Here is a 17,590-nt window from a genome sequence, read left to right on the forward strand (position 1 = left end):
AGGTCTTAGCGTGCAGACCCCTCCCAGAAGCTCAGATTTAAGGCTCTCTCCTTCCCCTTGCCCCTCCCACCTCAAGGAAACATACTGTCCCTCCACTGTGTGCTTCCCTCCTTCCATCACCTCTGGGATCTGCTTCTGATTCAGCTCCCAGCTCCGCTTAGGGGGCCCAGGCATGGGTCCAGGACTCTGGTCAATACCTGGCTTGGATGTTTGGCAAGGAGTGGGGTGGGGGGTGTTCCCCAATACTGGAGCAGGGCCATTTGGGAGCCTTTTATGGTTGGGAAGGAGGCTTGGGGCAAGGCAGCTGTCTGCACTCCTCTTTGCCTGCTGAACCTCCCTGCAGTTTCAGTTTCCTCATTTGTAAACCAGAGATAATTATACTATTCGCAAGAAAGAAAGCAAATGTGTGAACAAGCTTTATGAACTGTAAAGCTATAGACAAATGCTAGTTGTTAGCATTATTAAGTGATGCTGTTGTGCACGGGAGCTCAGGTTCCCTCAAAGCTTCGGGAAGCTGTCTTTCCCGTTTCTTTCCTTTCTTCATACTGTTTATCCCTTGGAGTCTCCTCCCTGCCCTTGCTAGGCCCACAGCCCCCAACCCCCCATATTTCCCAGATGTCACAGCATCTCTGTGCCTCTCCACCCCGGGGAGCTAGGGTGTGCACCCAGAGAATAGCTCCTGAAAGTCAGACTGGCTCCAGGCTCCAGGGCTTGAGGGGCAAGCACGTGGGTCCAGACTCAGCTCTTGTGGAGGAAGCAGACTTTCTTACCCTACAAGGCTCTGTTTGGTCCAGAGCAGCTGGATGGAGGCCAGTGGACCGGGAGAGCAGCAGGAATGGGCGGAACCAGTGGGTGGCACAGACATTTGGCAAAGGCTGGGGTCCCAGGCCTGGAGTTTTTAGGGAGTGGGAGGGGGGGCTAGGGAAGGGTGTTCCGCAGTGTGGCTGTGGGTGGGGTAGGAGTAGGGTGAGGGAGGGAGTGTCTAGTGTATTTTGGGAAGAGGCCTTGTGGAACTGCCTTCTTTTCTTGCTCCTCACCAACCCCTTTGGTAACCAGGACTGGCTGTCCAGTGCCCTCTTGGGGTTCCCACCCCAACAGGACCTGCTTTTGAGGGCTCACAGATCTCAGTTCCTGGTTGGGAACCTTGGAACAGGGAATTGGTAACTAGAGAATGTAGTTACCCTGGTGCTGTGGTTTGGGGGGCACAATGTCCTCACCAGCTCTGGCAGCCCCACCCAGCCCTGGATCCCTCTCATCCTGCCCCACCTCACTGAATAACTGCTGAGTTGAGCTCCCAAAGGGTGTGTGTATCGGGACAGTGGGTTGGAGGGTGTGAGAAGTGCTTAGCTGAAGCTAAGCGTTTCACAGCTGTCTGCATCCATCACACAGGCATTTATTGAGTCCCAACTGGGTGCCAAGCGCTACGTCTCTTGAAATAGTTTCGTGTGTTTGCGGAGTGCCATATGCTTTCTTCCAAACCCTCTCACATCTCTTCCCTTACTTGAGCTACGTCACACATGTACAGTTGACCCTTGAACAATTTGGGGGTCAGGGGCACTTACTGCCATTGTAGTAGAAAACCCTCATTTAACTTTAGTTGGGCCTCCCTGTGGGCAGATTCCCAACTGCCAGGTGACCCTTGAACAACGGGGATTTGAACCGCTCAGATCCATGAGAAACATTCGTGTATAAGGAACCATTGCAGTTCAAACCCCTGTTATTCAGGGTCAGCTGTGTATTTCTTGGAGGGACATGATGGGTGGTGACATTCCAAGTTTATAGGTGGGAAGGTGAAAATGTGGAGGGTAAAGCGACACAGAGATAGCACGAGGCCAGCATGTCTACTTCGCATCTGTAATCTGCCTGGGGTGCTGTAAGCAAGAGGTGAGTGAAATCCTCACCTATGGAAAAATAAACAGCGTGATGGCAGATGAAAATAACATGACTAGTTAGCATCTCCTGAGCACTTTGTCTATACCAGGCCCTGTTGTTGACTGGGTTCTCACATTTAATCCACCCTGTGAGCTAGGTTCTATTATTATGCCCATGTTACAGATGAGGGGACTGAGACTTGGAAAGCTTTAGCGAAGTGCTCTAGAGTAAAGTTCTAGAGAAATTTCAATAGGAATTTCTGTGATAGAACTACTATATACGTGCGCAGTCCCATATGGTAGCCACTAGCCACATGTGGGTTTTGAGCACTTGAAATGTGGTTAGTGTGACTGAAGGGCTGAATTTCTAATTTCATTTTCATTGATGTACATTTAAATCATCCCAGTGGCTTGTGGTTGCCCTGCTTGCTCAGCCATAGGAGCATAGGGTCCGTGGGAAGCTGGGTGGTGATTTGAAGCTCTGCCCTTGGATCTCCCAAGTCTGCACTCCTAACCACTGCACCACACTGTCCCCTTTCCTCTACTTAAGAGGTTCGGGGTTCAGGTAGAATTGTGCTCATGAGCTCATGGGGTGGGGGTGGGAGCAGAGACTGCTGAGGCCCTGGGGTTTTCTTTCCTTTCCTGCCCTCCCTGCCCCTGTGACGGTGGTCCTGCTTTGTTTCCCTGCGTGCCCAGTGTGCACACAGATGGCTCACCCCACCAAGGGCTCTGGTCAGAAGCAAGGGGGACATGGGTGGCTTCATGCACCCAGGCCTCTGTCCTGCTGCTGTCAGTCCTCCCCTCAAGCACAGGTCTCATATATTTTCCAGCAGAGACCTTGGCCTCTCCGCTTCGCTTTAGCTGGCCACCATGTCATCATCTGAACAGCAAGGATCATAACCCCTGAGCTGGTTTCTCAGTCAGATTTGTGAGGCTCTGCAGAGCTGAAGATTCAGCTAAGGACCTTTGGGCCAGAGGAAATGGCTTATCAAAGCTCATTTTGGTCCCATCTGTATGATGACATGATCACAACAGAAAAGAGGTGGTTTGGGAGGTCATGAATATAAAAGGAAAGGAAGAAATTATGGCACTCCTGTCTGCCCCCTTCTCCTGGCCTGGCCCTGGCCCCGGCAGATTCTTCCTTATGAAGTCAGTGGCTGCCTGTGCAAGGGATCTTAGAATGCCACATGGCCCCATGGTCCATCCTTGATGGGGTCTGGACAGCATCGAAAGAAAGCAGTGTGGTCTCTTGACTAGACTCAGCCCTCCTCCCCTTTCCGTCTCCCAGAAGCAGGCCTGCCCCAACAGGTGTCCCCCAGGGCTGCTACCTCAGAACAGGGGTCCTCACACACAGCCTATCAGAGGAACGTGGACCTAATTTACTGTGGGTGCGAACGCTGATCTAACATGGGGCCGTCTTAAACAGCAATCCTAAATAACCATACGTAAGAGCTGAACCACTTCCATGCCTAGGTCAGGCTGACCATGTGAAATGCTCTCTGCTTCCTTGTCTATTTTTAAACCAAAATTAAAACATTCTCAGCACAACTCTTCTCCTTTTCCCTCCCTTTCATGGTGGGATTAGCACAGCAGGCACTTAAACAAATTGCCCCTGGAGAAACCCACTGGGACAGTGGCGGGTAGACAGTCGGCTGTGAGCGGCCAGGCCACGTGCAAGGCTGTGAACCTCCAGCACATACTCCCTTCCACAGACACCTCAAGGAGCTCCCTTAGCCCTCAGGGAAGGCACGGAAGCTGGCCTCCACCTTCCGCACCTGAAGTTGATCTGAGGGTGGCTGGAGGCAGCTGAGGCAGCGGGAGGGACCTGCTCTAACATGGTCACGTCCCATTTATTTCTTCTTTACCTAGTTCTGTAGCCGGAGGGGTTGAGCTGCAGTTCTCTGCACACGCTTTCTGCCTCTGAACATTTGCTCCCGTGGTTTCCTCTTCCAGGGTTGCTTTTTTTTCTGCTTAAATGGAACTAAGTCTTCATTCTAATACACCCCTTCCCTCAGTCCCCTCTTCTTCCCCGGGCCAAAAGTAATGTCCTACTGTCTTCACTACTGTGGCCTTCTCTGCCCCTCTCTTGCCACCTTCCTTGTTCCTGTTTGCTCTTATAGTCCTGTGTGTATCTGGCTTGTCATCCCATCAGCCAGAGGGCTCCTCAGGTTATGGCTGTGCTTTGGCTACTCTTAGCCCTTGCAGCCATACCAGGTGGTCTTCCTGGACAGTCAAGGTCTGTGTGTGAGCTGACAATGGGGGGTAGAGATCCCCAGGACTTTCCAAGTCCCCGGAACAACCTGGATAACACACAGAGGCTGGGTGAGACACACATCAGCAAAGGGTAATGAGGACCTGCCTGAGAGTGGAGGTTGGGGGACAGAGGAGACCATAGAACAGTGGTCCTCAAAGTGTTGTCTCCAGACCAGGAGTATCAGCATCACCTAGGCCAGTGATGGTGAACCTTTTGAGCTCGGCGTGTCAGCATTTTGAAAAACCCTAACTTAACTCTGGTGCCGTGTCACATATAGAAATTTTTTGATATTTGCAACCATAGTAAAACAAACACTTATATTTTTGATATTTATTTTACATATTTAAGTGCCATTTAACAAAGAAAAATCAACCAAAAAAATGAGTTCGCATGTCATAGGTTCGCCATAGACCCAAAATACCACGTGCGGGCGCGCACGTACAGTGCGATTGAAACTTCATGGCCCATGCGCAGAAGTCGGTATTTTGTGGAAGAGCCGGTATTTTGTGGAAGAGCCACACTCAAGGGGCCAAAGAGCCGCATGTGGCTCGCGAGCCGCGGTTTGCCGAGCCACATGCAGCTCTTCCTAAGCCTTAGGAATACCCTAATTAAGTTAATAACAATGTACCTACCTATATAGTTTAAGTTTAAAAAATTTGGCTCTCAAAAGAAATTTCAGTCATTGTAACTGTTGATATTTGGCTCTGTTGACTAATGAGTTTGCCGACCACTGGGCTAGGGAATGTGTTAGAGACGCACATCATCGGCTCCAGCCCGGACCTAGTGAATCAGAGACTCAGGGCAGATCCCAGCAATCTGTGTTCTAAGGAGCTTTGTGGGTAATTCTGGTGAATGGTGAATTTGAGAACGACTGCCCTAGAGTGAGGGACCTTGAAGAGGTGGGAGGCCAGTGGTATAGTGGGAACACGTGAGTTATGGAGCCACACCTCTGAGGTTCAGAGCCCTGTGCTGAAATTTGGTGGCTGAGTGAGATGGGACTGAGTAATACCACCTCTTAGGGTTATCCTCCTTCTCACATGGGGATTGTGTAGGTCCCTAAACTTTCATGTGCATAAGAGTCAACGAGGTGCTTTTGAAAATGCAATTTCCTGACCTCTGTTTTAAGAAATCTAATTTTGGGGCATCAGAGTGAGGCCCAGGAATTTATAGTTTAAACAGGCTCCCAGGTGGTCCTGCTGTGGGTGGTTCAAGGACCATTCTGAGAAGCCCTGAGGTAGAGGGCCTTACGCGACGCCTGTCCTGATGGTGACCCTGACTTGTGGGCTCCCCAATGCCAGTACTTTGACTGACCTGGGAGCAGTGTTGACAGGCCAGGCATATGCAGAGTCTGTGTTTTGCAGTGGTGGGGTGTGCAGGGGCAGCACCTACATGGTGGACATTTGTGCATCTTGGGTTTGGGGGGTACCTGCTCCCCATTCCCTAGCTGGGGTAACTGTTTCCCACAGTGAGAGCTGGCCTTGTGGGTGGAGCACAGCTGGGATGTAGGGACTGGCTACAAAGATGGTTTTGGTGGAGGGGCCAATGAAAAGGGGTGGTACCAGAACCTGGTGTGGAACCGTAGCGGCTCTGGGGATCTGGAGACAGAGATCCCTGATCAGCCTCCTTGGCCACACAATTTTGGGAGTCCAGAGGGGTGGGGGCCATGGTCTGGTTTCAGAGGGGCCCAGTTCTGGCCCTTCTGTAGCCTGAGCCTCCTGCTTAGGCTGCACTGACAGCCTCCTCTCTGAGGGGCTTGAAGGACTCTGATTAGCTTGGCCACGGGATGCCCCAAGGTGCTGTTCCCCTAGCCACCACCAGAGGACTCTGAGGATCCCTGCAAACTTCACCCTTAATCTCTCCTCTCCCTCCCTGGGCCAGTGGCCTCAGCGCTGTCCAACCTGGAGGTGACTCAAGAGGTCACCAGGACCCACAGAGGGGAGGGGTGCCTGCCTTCAGAGGCCATGCCTGTGATCTCAGCATCAGCTAATGGCAAGCCCAGAGCAGATACTCACCAAGTGACCATTCTGACTTCCTTCCCTACCCCCACCTCAAGACAGCCAGCCTGAATGGTGAACCCCCTCTTCTGCCAGTCCCCCCCCTTCACTGGCAGTGATGGGAAACACAGGTCATAGCTTGGGAATGTGGCCCCGGGCAGGGGTGATAGGAGGAGGGAGAAGGACATGTGACCTCTCAACAGCTCCCCTGCTCCCCTGCTCTGTCTCCAAGCCCCTTCCTCGCCCCAAATACAGATGGGTGCTGGTAGTGAGGGGCTGTGGGGGAAGCAGCCCCTGCCTCCTGACCATTGGCCCTGGTGGGGCTGATGAGGGGAGGGACAACTGCCAACTGGTAGCGCCCGTAGGAAGAGTGTTGGGCACAGGCCCAGTGTCCTGTGGCGGCTGCCGGGCCAAACCTGCCATGGCAGGATGGGGAGACAGAGATGGGATTCTGGATCCACTCAGATGGAGAGGGGCTTCTCTGGGAGCCGAGTTCTCTGATTCTCAGCACCAGAGAAAACAGGCTGTGGCCTGGCTCGTAGCATTTGAGGCTTGTTGGGAATCTCGGTGGTTTGGTCAGAGCAAGGGGCCTCACAGGCAGGGGCTGTTTGCCTTCGGTGCCTCCTCTGGTGGACTCGTTGAAATGAGTGGGTCAGGGCAAGCGTCTTGGATGCTGCATGCAGTGCCACCCCCATCTTCCCCTGGGGACCAAGGCCTTGGTGCTTTGAATCGAGGTGCCACTGAGGGGGCTTTGTGCTTGTCAGGGTCCAGGAGCTGTAAGGAGAGAAAAGGCAGATCCTGCTGCTTGGGAATGAGCAGGGTGGCTAAATACAGCCGCCTCACTCTGCCCCTCCCCTCTCCTCCCCCTCCACTCCAGGCCCAGGCTGCCTGTGGTCTCAGCAGGCACCACCTCCCCAGCCAGCTGCCTGCCTGCCACCCAGCCTGTCCCCACCAGGCCAACCCCCACCTTTCCCTTCCCCTCCCCCAGGACCTCGTGCAGAGCCTCAGCAGGGTCAGCGAGTGAGTGGGGCTGGGCAGGCTGGGCTCTTGCTCTCTGGGGAACCTGGCGGGGTGGGTAGTGGGCAGGCAGCGGCAAGGCCTGGTGCCAGGGCGGAGCCTTCGGGACAGGCTCAGGCTGGGGTCTGTGTGGCAGAGTCTCCAGGTGAGTTGGGGTGCAGCCCTGTGGGGGACTTGGGGTGGGGGAACCAGGAGGAGGGGCCAGGGGGCTGTGGCAGATTCATGTCTGTATTTGGCAGTCGGCGAGAAGCCAGCTCAGTGAAGCTGGGCCCCTGGCCAGTTGCAGGGGAGGGCGTCAGGGCCCTGGAGACACCCCTCCCCCAAAGACACACTGGTGCCCCTTCCTCTTCCCCAGCTGCCTTTCTTTGTGGATGACTCAAACTCTGCTCTCCCATCTCCTGAGAGTTTGGGGGCCCATGCTTTAGGTCTGGGGCCAACAGGTGCTCCTGGGGTATCTGGGGCAGGAAGCTGAGAACGGAGAGGGGGAAGGGCAAGCTGAACAGTGCCACCTCATTGGCCCTGGCACTGAGGTCAGGATGGGGCTTGTCTGAGGTGTGTGTTCCTCTGCACTAGGCCCAGTTCACCCAAGATACGGGTGTCCTAGTTGTGCCACCCTGGGGTCCAGAGACGTGAACCACCTGCATTAGGAGCCTGCGATTCTGTGCCAGGAATGTGTGAGTTCCGGGCTCCAGTGGAATTCCACGTCTCCCACAAGGCCCAGGAGCGGCCCCTCTGCTGCCTGAACCCTTGGCCCCAGGCCGTTCCCTCTGGCTCCCCTGCTCAGGAGGACCAGCAGGGTCAGTATTAGGAGAGCCTGTGGCAGGATTCAGGGACTCAGGGAAGGAAATACTTGGCAAGGTCACACAGCAAGCAAGCCCCGGGAAGCGAGGTCAGGGCTGGGCCAGCCTGCAGGAGCCGTCGTCTCACCTCCTGGGCTCCCATTCCAGACCTTATCAGGTCCTTGATCTCAGGCTGATCGATGTATAGCTCTCTCAGTCTCTCTGCCCTCCTGCCTCTCCTGGCATCCCGCTGTGTGCCACCGTCTCTCCTCTGTCTCTCCTCCAGGTGGGTCCACATCCCCTTTCAGCAGCCCCATCACCTCTGACGAGGAGTACCTGAGCCCCCCAGAGGAGTTCCCGGAGCCTGGGGAGACCTGGCCCCAACCCCCCACCATGAAGCTCAGTCCCAGCCAGAACCGCCGCTCCTCAGATGCTGGCTCCAAGGCGCCCCCCACCTTCAAGGTCAGATCACGGAGCCCAGCCTCAGCCTCCTGAGTACTTCCATTCCTTTGTGTGGCCTCTTGTTCTTGGGGCCATACCAGGTTCTAGCACAGCCTAGAGCTTGACCCCATTAACTGAGAGCCAGTCTAGGTCAGACTGGGGTGGAAGAGGCCTTTGTCCCAGATCTCCCCCCCCCCCCCAGGAGCTGCAGCTGGGCCCTGACACTTTGGGGTTCCCTGCAGGTCTCCCTTATGGACCAGTCAGTAAGAGAAGGCCAAGATGTTACCATGAGCATCCGTGTGCAGGGGGAGCCCAAGCCAGTGGTCTCCTGGTGAGTAGCAGCTAACCACCACCTGCCAGCTCCCCTCCTCCCAGGCCTGGCCCTGTGAGATCTGGCTCTGGGCAGAGGGGACTGGGCCCTTGGTGGACTTTCCCTTGATCTGTAGGGGGCCACATCCCAGGTACAATGGTGCCACTCCCCCAACCTGCCCCTGCCTCTGTCCCCGCCTGCGTTTAGGGCTCACTGGGGGCTTCCTCCTGGGGGTGGGGTTTGTTCACTTGGGCCGAACAGCCTGGAGCCATCTCACTCCCTGAGGAGGCTGCCCGCCCCCAGTCCGTTGACCACAGGCTGATTTTTGAGGCCTTCTCTGCGCCCAGCCCTGTGCTAAGCCCAGGTGGAACCATTTGTTTTTGAGCTGCCAGAGCCCGGCGTTAAATTCGGGCCTCATCTGTGGTGCTACATCCCAGGTGCCTGGAGCTTTGATTAGTTCGCTCAGGTTATTGTTTTTATTGGTTTGGGTTCTACTTTCATTTTTAATTGATTGTCTCGTCCCCAGTGTGATTTCTTAACGTTGTAAGTTATTTCATGTCCCTTTGGGGAAGTGGGGAAGCTACCTGTTCATTATAAAGAAATAAAAATAAGACATGAGGAAATTTAAGAGCTATTAAGAGCTGAAGAGCATGGCGCCACTCTAGGTGCAGTTCAGCTCCTAGAAAGGAGATACCCAGGTGGGCAGACGTGATCCGGAAGTTCCTGGTGGAGGTGGGATGCGGAGTCAGGGTGAAAACCTATCTGTAACCCAGGGTGCCCATGGTCAGTGGGACAGATCTGGGGAGGGGACAAATGATGAGCAGGGAGGAGAGGCCAGTTGGCTCTGTGCCCCCACTTCCTCATGTGCAGGTGAGGACCCTGGGCCCTGGGACTGAGTTCTTGCCCCTCTGACAGGCTGAGAAACCGCCAGCCCGTGCGCCCAGACAAGCGGCGCTTTGCGGAGGAGGCAGAGGGTGGGCTGTGCCGGCTGCGGATCCTGGCCGCTGAGCGGGGTGACGCCGGCTTCTACACTTGCAAAGCAGTTAACGAGTATGGCGCTCGGCAGTGCGAGGCCCGCCTGGAGGTCCGAGGTGAGTACATCCCACTCCCCATGAACACCCCCCCCCACTCACACACACATACACATCTGGCCCCGGCCTCATTCCTGCCCAATTGCCAATGTTCACATAACCTTAGTTACGGGATGCCAGAACTGAAAGGGCCTCCAGAGCCCCAAGTTTAGCTGCTCATGTTGTGGTTGGGGAAACTGAGGTCCAGAGGGGGAAAGTGACTTTCCCAGGCCACATGGCAACTTGCCCAGTGCTCAGCTTACTACCCAGTACTGCCTTCCCCATGCTCAGGCATAGCTGCCCCTGATGCCAGCCAGAGACCTTGTTCCTGCCACCAGCCATCCTCTCCTTCCACTCTTCTATGCCTTTGTCACCTTGCCCTTCCCAGGGCCCTCCCTCACACCCACTCCCCTCTCTCCTATTACCCATCTCATTGCTGTGCAGAATCTACTGTGGCTGGGGGTGGCAGTGGGAATGTCTGATGGTTGGACCCGTTCGGAGGGGCCCTTGGGGTGACTTGGGCATGGAGCATTGCCGGGCCCCAGGGGTGCCAGGGTGAGCAGAGCTGTGAAATGTGGAGACGGCCGGGTCCCAGAGTCGGGCCTAAGGGTAGGGGACCTTTCAGGCATCGGGGATGGCAGGCCCTAGCCAGGCTGCCCTGAGGGGCAGTGCTTTTCTTCCCAAGGACTGGCCATTTGCCTCTCCTTTCACCTCCCTTTTCCCTGTGGACAGTTCAGGGCTGGGAACCCCTTCTCAGCTCCGCACTCAGCCATCGTCCCCGCTTCCTGGCAGAGGCCAGTTTTGAGAGCTTCCAGGATCCCCAGACCCTGCTGGAGCCCAGACCCTCACAGTCATGGTTGCCCCAGTGGGCCCCGCCTGCCTCAGTTACCGGACCCTGTGCCTCCTGTTCCTGGGGTTGCCTCCTCCTCAGTCTCTAAATTCTTCCATCCCCACCCCCAACCCCCATCCCCACAGCCTGGCCCCATTCCCTGGCCTGCGCCTGCCCCTTCAGGGTCTGGTCTGCCCTGCTTCTCTGTGCTAACCCATGTCTCGGTGCTTCTCTCTCTTTGGAATTCTCCCCAACATCTCTCAGGTTTTAGGGTGCTCCTGGTAACTGTGAATGCCTCTCCCCTGGTTGCCCAGGGCCTCTACCTGCCCAGAAAACCCAGGGCCCCGGCCTCTGGCTGGCTGCCTGCCCCCCACCCCAGGGCTGGGCTTGGGGGAGCTGAACGTGGCAGTGCTGCCCTGGCAGTTGGAGAGACAGCTGTCTGTGCTGGGGGCCTAGCCAGGCTGCGTGCGTGCTTGTGTGTGCGTGTGTGTGTGCGTGTACTGCACTAACCTGCCGCTTGCTGACTGAGGTTTTTGTCTGTACACAGGCGAGTGAGCTCAGGGGGCCGACTGCGCTCCCCCCGCTACCCTCCGAGCCGCGCCCTGTCTCAGGCACCTCTCGGACCTCGCTGTGTTTCACTGCCTCCTGCCCACAGACCCTGCCGGCCTGGACCCTGTTCCAGCCTCCCCTCCCCTCCCTTTCCCGTGCAGCATCCTGGGGTAGCCCTGGGCCCCTGTGGACCCCTCCCTCCCCAAGTGGACATATGACTGGGCTGGCTAGGAGCCCCCACATGGACTGAGTGCCAGGAAGGGGTGGCCATGAGGACTATCAAGACCCCTTCCCAGTCTCTCCCTGCAGGGGAGCACCCAGTGAGTGCATGTGCTGCCACTGCTACAGGCCCTGTCTGTCTATCTGTTTGTCTGTCTGTGTGTCTGTGACAGTCAGGAAAGGATGCCTCCAAGCTGGCGTGGGATAAAGCAGATGGGGAGAGACAGGGCATAGCACCTGCAAGGTGGAGGGCCCAGAGGGGTCAGGGCTGTTGACAAGGAGCTCATGAAGTGGGGGCAGAGCACTGATCATTCCAGGAACGGGTTTTCAGCAGTACAACGCTATTTCACAAGGGGCCAGAAGCCAGAGGCCCCGGCCCTGCGCTGATGAGGAGGCCTGGCTGAGTCCTGGCTGTGGGCAGGTGTAGGGCCCACTTGGGGCTCCCCCTTTCACTATCAGAGTCCGGGAGGCTCTGTCTGGGAGCGAGGGAGTTAGCCAGACTTGATGTGGGAGTAGGGGCCTCCTGTAGAGCGTGTGGAGATACTCAGAAGTACCTGTTTCTTAGTTCAAATAAAGTCCAGTTTGTACCCAGCTGGTGTGCTGTGTGGTATTATTTTCCGCCGCCGTCTCTGCCCTCAGTTTCACTGTCCTTGATTCCTGCCGCTTCCCGAGTTCCCCCTCCCTGGCCCAGCTGGGGTTGCTGTCCTGAAGCCAGGCCTGAGACCTGGCCAGCCATGAGGGTGGGCTTTCCCTGTGTCTCCAAAGGAACAAAATGCATCTCTCTCTCTGTGTCTGTCTGTCTCTCTCTGTGTGCGTGTGTGTCTCCCTCACCCTGTGTCTCCGCTCCATGTGTGCCTACTCCCCGTGGCCGCTCCCCCAGCACACCCTGAGAGCCGGTCCCTGGCCGTGCTGGCCCCCCTGCAGGACGTGGACGTGGGGGCCGGGGAAATGGCGCTGTTTGAGTGCCTGGTGGCGGGTCCTGCGGATGTGGAGGTGGACTGGCTGTGCCGTGGCCGCCTGCTGCAGCCCGCGCTGCTCAAATGCAAGATGCATTTCGATGGTCGGAAATGCAAGCTGCTGCTCACCTCCGTGCACGAGGACGACAGTGGCGTCTACACCTGCAAGCTCAGCACGGCCAAAGGTAACTGCCCACTTGGGCCCCAGGGCTGCCTCGGGCCCCCAAGAGCTGGAGGGAGGTCCCTGGAGGGGACAGATTCTGGGGGAAGAGTGATAGATGGGAGAGGGTGCCATACAGCTGCCTCAGTAAACGCACTTGGAGTAGCACCGAGAGCAGCACCTGGCAGCACCTGGCAGGAAGGGCCTCCCGTGTCAGTGTGAGCTGCTGTTCCTGTAGGAGCCCATCTGCTGAGGTGTGGCAGACAAACCTGGGTGTGGGTTCCAGTTCCTGCCCTGTCGCATACCAGCCACCTGACTTTGGACAAGTCACTTCATCTCTCTGAGCTCAGACTATTCATGTGTAAAAACGGGATCATGATAATGCCTAGCTCGGGGATCGGTAGGATTAATGAGATAATGAATGTAAAGAACAAAGCACAGCGCCTGGCGAAGGGTGCCACCTAATAAATGTCAGCCATTAGTATTATGAATGACTTCTCTGACCTGGTCCCCGTCCTCGTTTGAGGGGGAGACAATGCCTCGCCAGGTTGTGGTAATGAGCACCTAAGGTGACACTGGAGGGACCTTGTAGGCAGGAAGGGACCAGGTCAGCATCAGGTGCTGTCACTTCCCCCAGAAGATTGTCTGTGGGGCAGTGAAGTGGGGCGAAGGGGCATGTGCTTTATGTCTGGGGTGGTGGGAGGAAGTATGGGCACAACCCAGGTGCAGAGGAGAATTCCAAGGGGAGGGAAAAGGGGTGCAGGAGAGGAAACAGGCTTGCCTTCTAGGCCCCTCTTTCTTTTTTTAAAAATATATTTTATTGATTTTTTTACAGAGAGGAAGGGAGAGGGATAGAGAGTTAGAAACATCGATGAGAGAGAAACATCTATCAGCTGCCTCCTGCACACCCCCCACTGGGGATGTGCCTACAACCAAGGTACATGCCCTTGACCAGAATCGAATCTGGGACCTTTCAGTCCGCAGGCTGACGCTCTATTCACTGAGCCAAACCGGTCAGGGCTAGGCCCCTCTTATTGCTGAGCTGAGCATCATCCTGGGTGGGCAAGGTGAGCGGAGGATGGGAGAGCCGGGCTGGGGCCCTGGACACCCATCGTATCCCTAGCCACCATGGCAGCCTCTGCTACCCTTGCCGACCTCCACGTTCCTGAGAAGGCCCAGTGCCTCTTCCAGTGCCTAGGGACCTTGCTGGGTTCCAGCTCCTGGCCCAGGCGGGGGGCCTGTGGGTCGGGGTGCCTGGGGTTCCATGGCCTTTGATGCCCCAGTGCTGATCCCTCCCGCAGATGAGCTGACCTGCAGCGCCCGGCTGACGGTGCGGCCCTCACTGGCGCCCTTGTTCACACGGCTGCTGGAGGACTTGGAGGTGCTGGAAGGCCGCACGGCCCGCTTCGACTGCAAGATCAGTGGCACCCCACCCCCCTCTGTGACCTGGACTCATTTTGGTATGGCCCTCCACCCTGAAGATGTTGGGGGACCCCCAAGGGCCAGAGAGCAGGACCCCTCTCTGAGTCTGCTGTGCATTCTTCCTCTCTCCCCGCAGGCCGCGCTGTGGAGGAGAGTGAGAACTTGCGTCTGCGGCAGGATGGGGGGCTGCACTCGCTGCACATTGCCCATGTGGGCAGTGAGGACGAGGGGCTCTACGCAGTCAGTGCCTCCAACACCCACGGCCAGGCCCACTGCTCGGCCCAGCTCTACGTGGAGGAGCCTCGGACAGCCGCCACTGGCCCCAGGTATTGCCTGGGGCCCGGAGCTGCCAGGGCTGCCTCTGTGGGGCCCCAGCCCAGCCTGTGACAGGAGGCAAAGCTCTGGGACTCTGGGCAGCTTTGTGATTTTTGCAGCTCGAAGCTGGAGAAGATGCCATCCATCCCTGAGGAGCCAGAGCATGGTGAGCTGGAGCGGCTGTCCATGCCCGACTTCCTGCGGCCGCTGCAGGACCTGGAAGTGGGACTGGCCAAGGAGGCCATGCTGGAGTGCCAGGTGACTGGCCTGCCCTACCCCACCATCAGCTGGTTCCACAATGGCCACCGTATCCAGAGCAGTGATGACCGGCGCATGATGCAGTGTACGTGCTGGGGAAGGGGCCCTGGGGAGTGTCCCCTCCAGCACCTCTCTGCTTGTGGTGCCCTCTGCTGCGCTCATCCTCAGGCCTTCCTTTTCTAGCCTCGTCAAGGATGAGGCATCTAGTGGAGGGGAGCCCAGAAAGGCTATCAGGTCGCCTTCTGCCTTGAGCCCACAAGCATCCATCTTGTTGAGTCACAACTCTGGACCTCAGTAGCTCCGTAGAAACTTACTAGACAGCCTGCTACTGATCGTGGGCAGGTTACAGAACCCCTCTGTGCCTCAGTTTCCTCATCTGTAATCGGTTTGTTAGAGAATTAGATCAGCAAGTACATATAGAACACTTAGGGCATGGCAAATAGCAAGTGGTCAGTACGTGTCACATCTTATGATTATTGCTACTGTTTTTGCCACCATTGTCATTCTCATTGGTAAAGCAGAGAAATTTCAGTGAAAAGGCCCATGTGGCCAGTGTCTGGCACTGAGAGGATGCTTGGCCAAGGCTATTAATGAATAGCAAGTAAAGAAGGAGCTGGAGGAAAATAGAGGGATGTATTTGGGACTGTGTCCTCTCAGCCTGGGGTGTTTCCCATGGGACTATTTCAGTTCCACCCTCGAAGGAATCAGAGTCTCCAGTGGAAAGGGCCACCTACCCCTAGCAGACAGCGCCACCCTGTGCCACATGATGGCCTCCTCTTACAGCAGCAGTGTGACAGAACTCAGCGCCTCATGTGTGCCAGGCCCTGAGTGCTAAAGGCCTGGCGTGGATGGTCTCACCACAGTCCTGTGAGGCAGCTACTATTATTTCTGTTTAAAGATGGGGAAACTGAGGCTTATGAAGGATCAAGGACTTGCTCAAAGGCAGGCAAGGACCATCTGACTCTGGCTCCCACCTCCTAACCAGGATGCTCCCTGTCGGCCGTGCCCATTTCCAGTGCCACCACTGAGGTCCTTCCCCTCTGCCCTCCACCACAGCAGTTGTCTGCTCAGCCCACAGGCTTCCTATCTCTCCATCTGCTTGAGGCCCTGGGTGGGTGTCTGGCTCAGAATCTGAGCTGGCGTCTCTTCTGTTTGTATCTGTGGTCAGTGGCGGCCCTTGGTTTCTCTTCTTTTATAAATAGTCTCAGTAGAGATAAATGGGTGACTGCTCCATGGGAGATAACCACTAAGAGGAGGGAGGGGTATTTGGGGATAGCCCTTATATGAATGAGGATAGTGTAGGCCTCTTCCTCTTCCTGTCCCTGCTGGAGACAGCTCCCTTATCATCATTCTGGGAACACGGCGTAGGGACAGAGCTTTGAATTCAGAGGGAACCAAGTTCAAGCCATTGCTCCATCATTTATTAGCCATGTGACCTTGGACAAGTCCATTCATGTCTCTGACCTCATTGGCAAAATAAGGATAATTTTGCAGGGTTATTGAAAGGATTATGGGGGTGGAAAATGTATGTCAAGTAGCTGGCATAGCAGAACACTCTTATTGGAGGTTATAATGTAATACATATATTTGGCACTTACTGCATGCTAGGTAGTGGGTTCTGCTGGAGGTCCTGGGGAGGGGAGAAGGGATGGGGGTGCAGAGTGGGGCCCCCAGTCATGGCACAGGAGGTTTCCCAGGCTGGCACTCCCTTGAACTATGTCTTGAAGGAGAAGGAGGCCTTAGTAAGAGAAGAATGTTCCAGAAGGGAGGAATTTTGTGAGCAAAGACCTGAAGATGGAGCCCCTATGGCTTGTTCAGGGACCTGCTGGCTTGTCAGGGTCAGATGGTGGAGGACTAGCAGGGGATGTGGCCAGGTGAGAGTTCAGTCTGAGTGCTCTGGCTGCTGTCAGTAGGTGCCTATGCAGTAGGTGCCTTTAAGATTTCCAGGTTGAGATGCAACATGCAGTGCTGTAGGTGGAGTGTGGGCTGCACTAGTGGAGCACTCTCAGGGGCTCTGTGCTGGCCATGGGACCGCCAGTGGCCATGGGAAGGGCCCTAGGAACAAAGCCTTGATAGAACTTTGACACAGAGGTGTGACACCCTCCCCAGAGGTGCGAAGAAGAGGGGCAGTCAACAGTTGGTGGATGGTGTGGGAGGAAGGTAAGAAGCTGCAGGGCCTGAAGTGTGGAAGGACAGACAAGAGGGGCCAGGGCTGCAGGTGTAGACTTGGCAGTCCGGACCTAGGGTTTGCCACACGATGGACACTCTTCTTGCTTGTCTGCTATTCTTTCTCTCTCCTTTCCTCCCTGAGTGGGTGGGGGTGAAGGGCCAGGTCTAGGGTGGCATGGGCTCATCCCTCAAAGTATTCTCCTAGCTCAGGCCCAATGTTACTGTCCCTCCCTACCCCCCCACCCCCCCAGACAGGGATGTCCATCGATTGGTGTTCCCTGCTGTGGGGCCTCAGCATGCTGGTGTCTACAAGAGTGTCATCGCCAACAAGCTGGGCAAAGCTGCCTGCTATGCCCACCTCTATGTCACAGGTGAGACAGGCACCCTCCCAGCCAGCTGCATGCACAGCCTAGCCTCTGGCCTACCCAGGTGACTGGTGAAGGGGGCTTTTGCACCAGCTCTCTTCCTTCCATCCCCTGGGGAGCCGTCTGGCCTTGCCCCTGCCCCTAGCCCACTCCCCTGAGGCCTGGTGATCCTGTGGAGCCACTGGGACGTAAAAGCCTCGGCGGATGCTTGACCTTTGGCTTTCAGATGTGGTTCCAGGCCCCCCAGATGGTGCCCCACAGGTGGTGGCTGTGACTGGGAGGATGATCACCCTCACATGGAACCCCCCCAGGAGTCTGGACATGGCCATCGGTGGGTCAGAGCCACACAAGGCTGAGTGGTGGGGATGGAGGCATGGGCAGGGCTGGCTCGGGCAAGGGTGCCAAGGGACCCAGGACGGGAGGGCAAGGCCCAGGGAAGCATATGGGATGGGGCGTGGACGGAGTGCTGGGAGCATGGCTAGGAGCAGCCTTGACTGCCTCCCCTGCATGGTGGATGGAGCTCCGGGTCAGGAGGGGACAAAGGGAGCCACCACATTCCCATCTCTTTCTCAGAGGGATTGGGTGCCTGGGTCGTGCTCCCGGGAATATGCT

At 56.4% G+C, this 17,590-nt stretch overlaps 1 protein-coding gene across 10 annotated transcripts in view; it reads left to right on the forward strand.

Annotated features, from left to right (window-relative positions):
- Nucleotides 1-17,590, forward strand: part of SPEG (striated muscle enriched protein kinase) — a 57,348-nt gene that overhangs the window by 17,989 nt on the left and 21,769 nt on the right. For 8 of the 10 annotated variants that reach the window (XR_004969438.1, XM_036319972.1, XM_036319977.1 and 5 more), the window contains 9 exons: nt 8,202-8,377; nt 8,599-8,687; nt 9,582-9,757; nt 12,214-12,474; nt 13,751-13,909; nt 14,008-14,197; nt 14,306-14,529; nt 16,865-16,984; nt 17,205-17,309. Coding sequence is in view for 9 of the 10 variants with exons in the window: in XM_036319972.1 (XP_036175865.1) it covers nt 8,202-8,377; nt 8,599-8,687; nt 9,582-9,757; nt 12,214-12,474; nt 13,751-13,909; nt 14,008-14,197; nt 14,306-14,529; nt 16,865-16,984; nt 17,205-17,309 (1,500 nt within the window). In the remaining variant the exon portion in view is untranslated. Of the gene's footprint in view, nt 1-7,134; nt 7,282-8,201; nt 8,378-8,598; nt 8,688-9,581; nt 9,758-11,112; nt 11,919-12,213; nt 12,475-13,750; nt 13,910-14,007; nt 14,198-14,305; nt 14,530-16,864; nt 16,985-17,204; nt 17,310-17,590 lie in introns of those variants that run through there. The other 2 variants (XM_036319976.1, XM_036319979.1) reach the window with 2 other exon arrangements.

This window comes from Myotis myotis, unplaced genomic scaffold (genome assembly GCF_014108235.1).
Source record: "Myotis myotis isolate mMyoMyo1 unplaced genomic scaffold, mMyoMyo1.p scaffold_m19_p_8, whole genome shotgun sequence".
NCBI lineage: Eukaryota > Metazoa > Chordata > Mammalia > Chiroptera > Vespertilionidae > Myotis > Myotis myotis.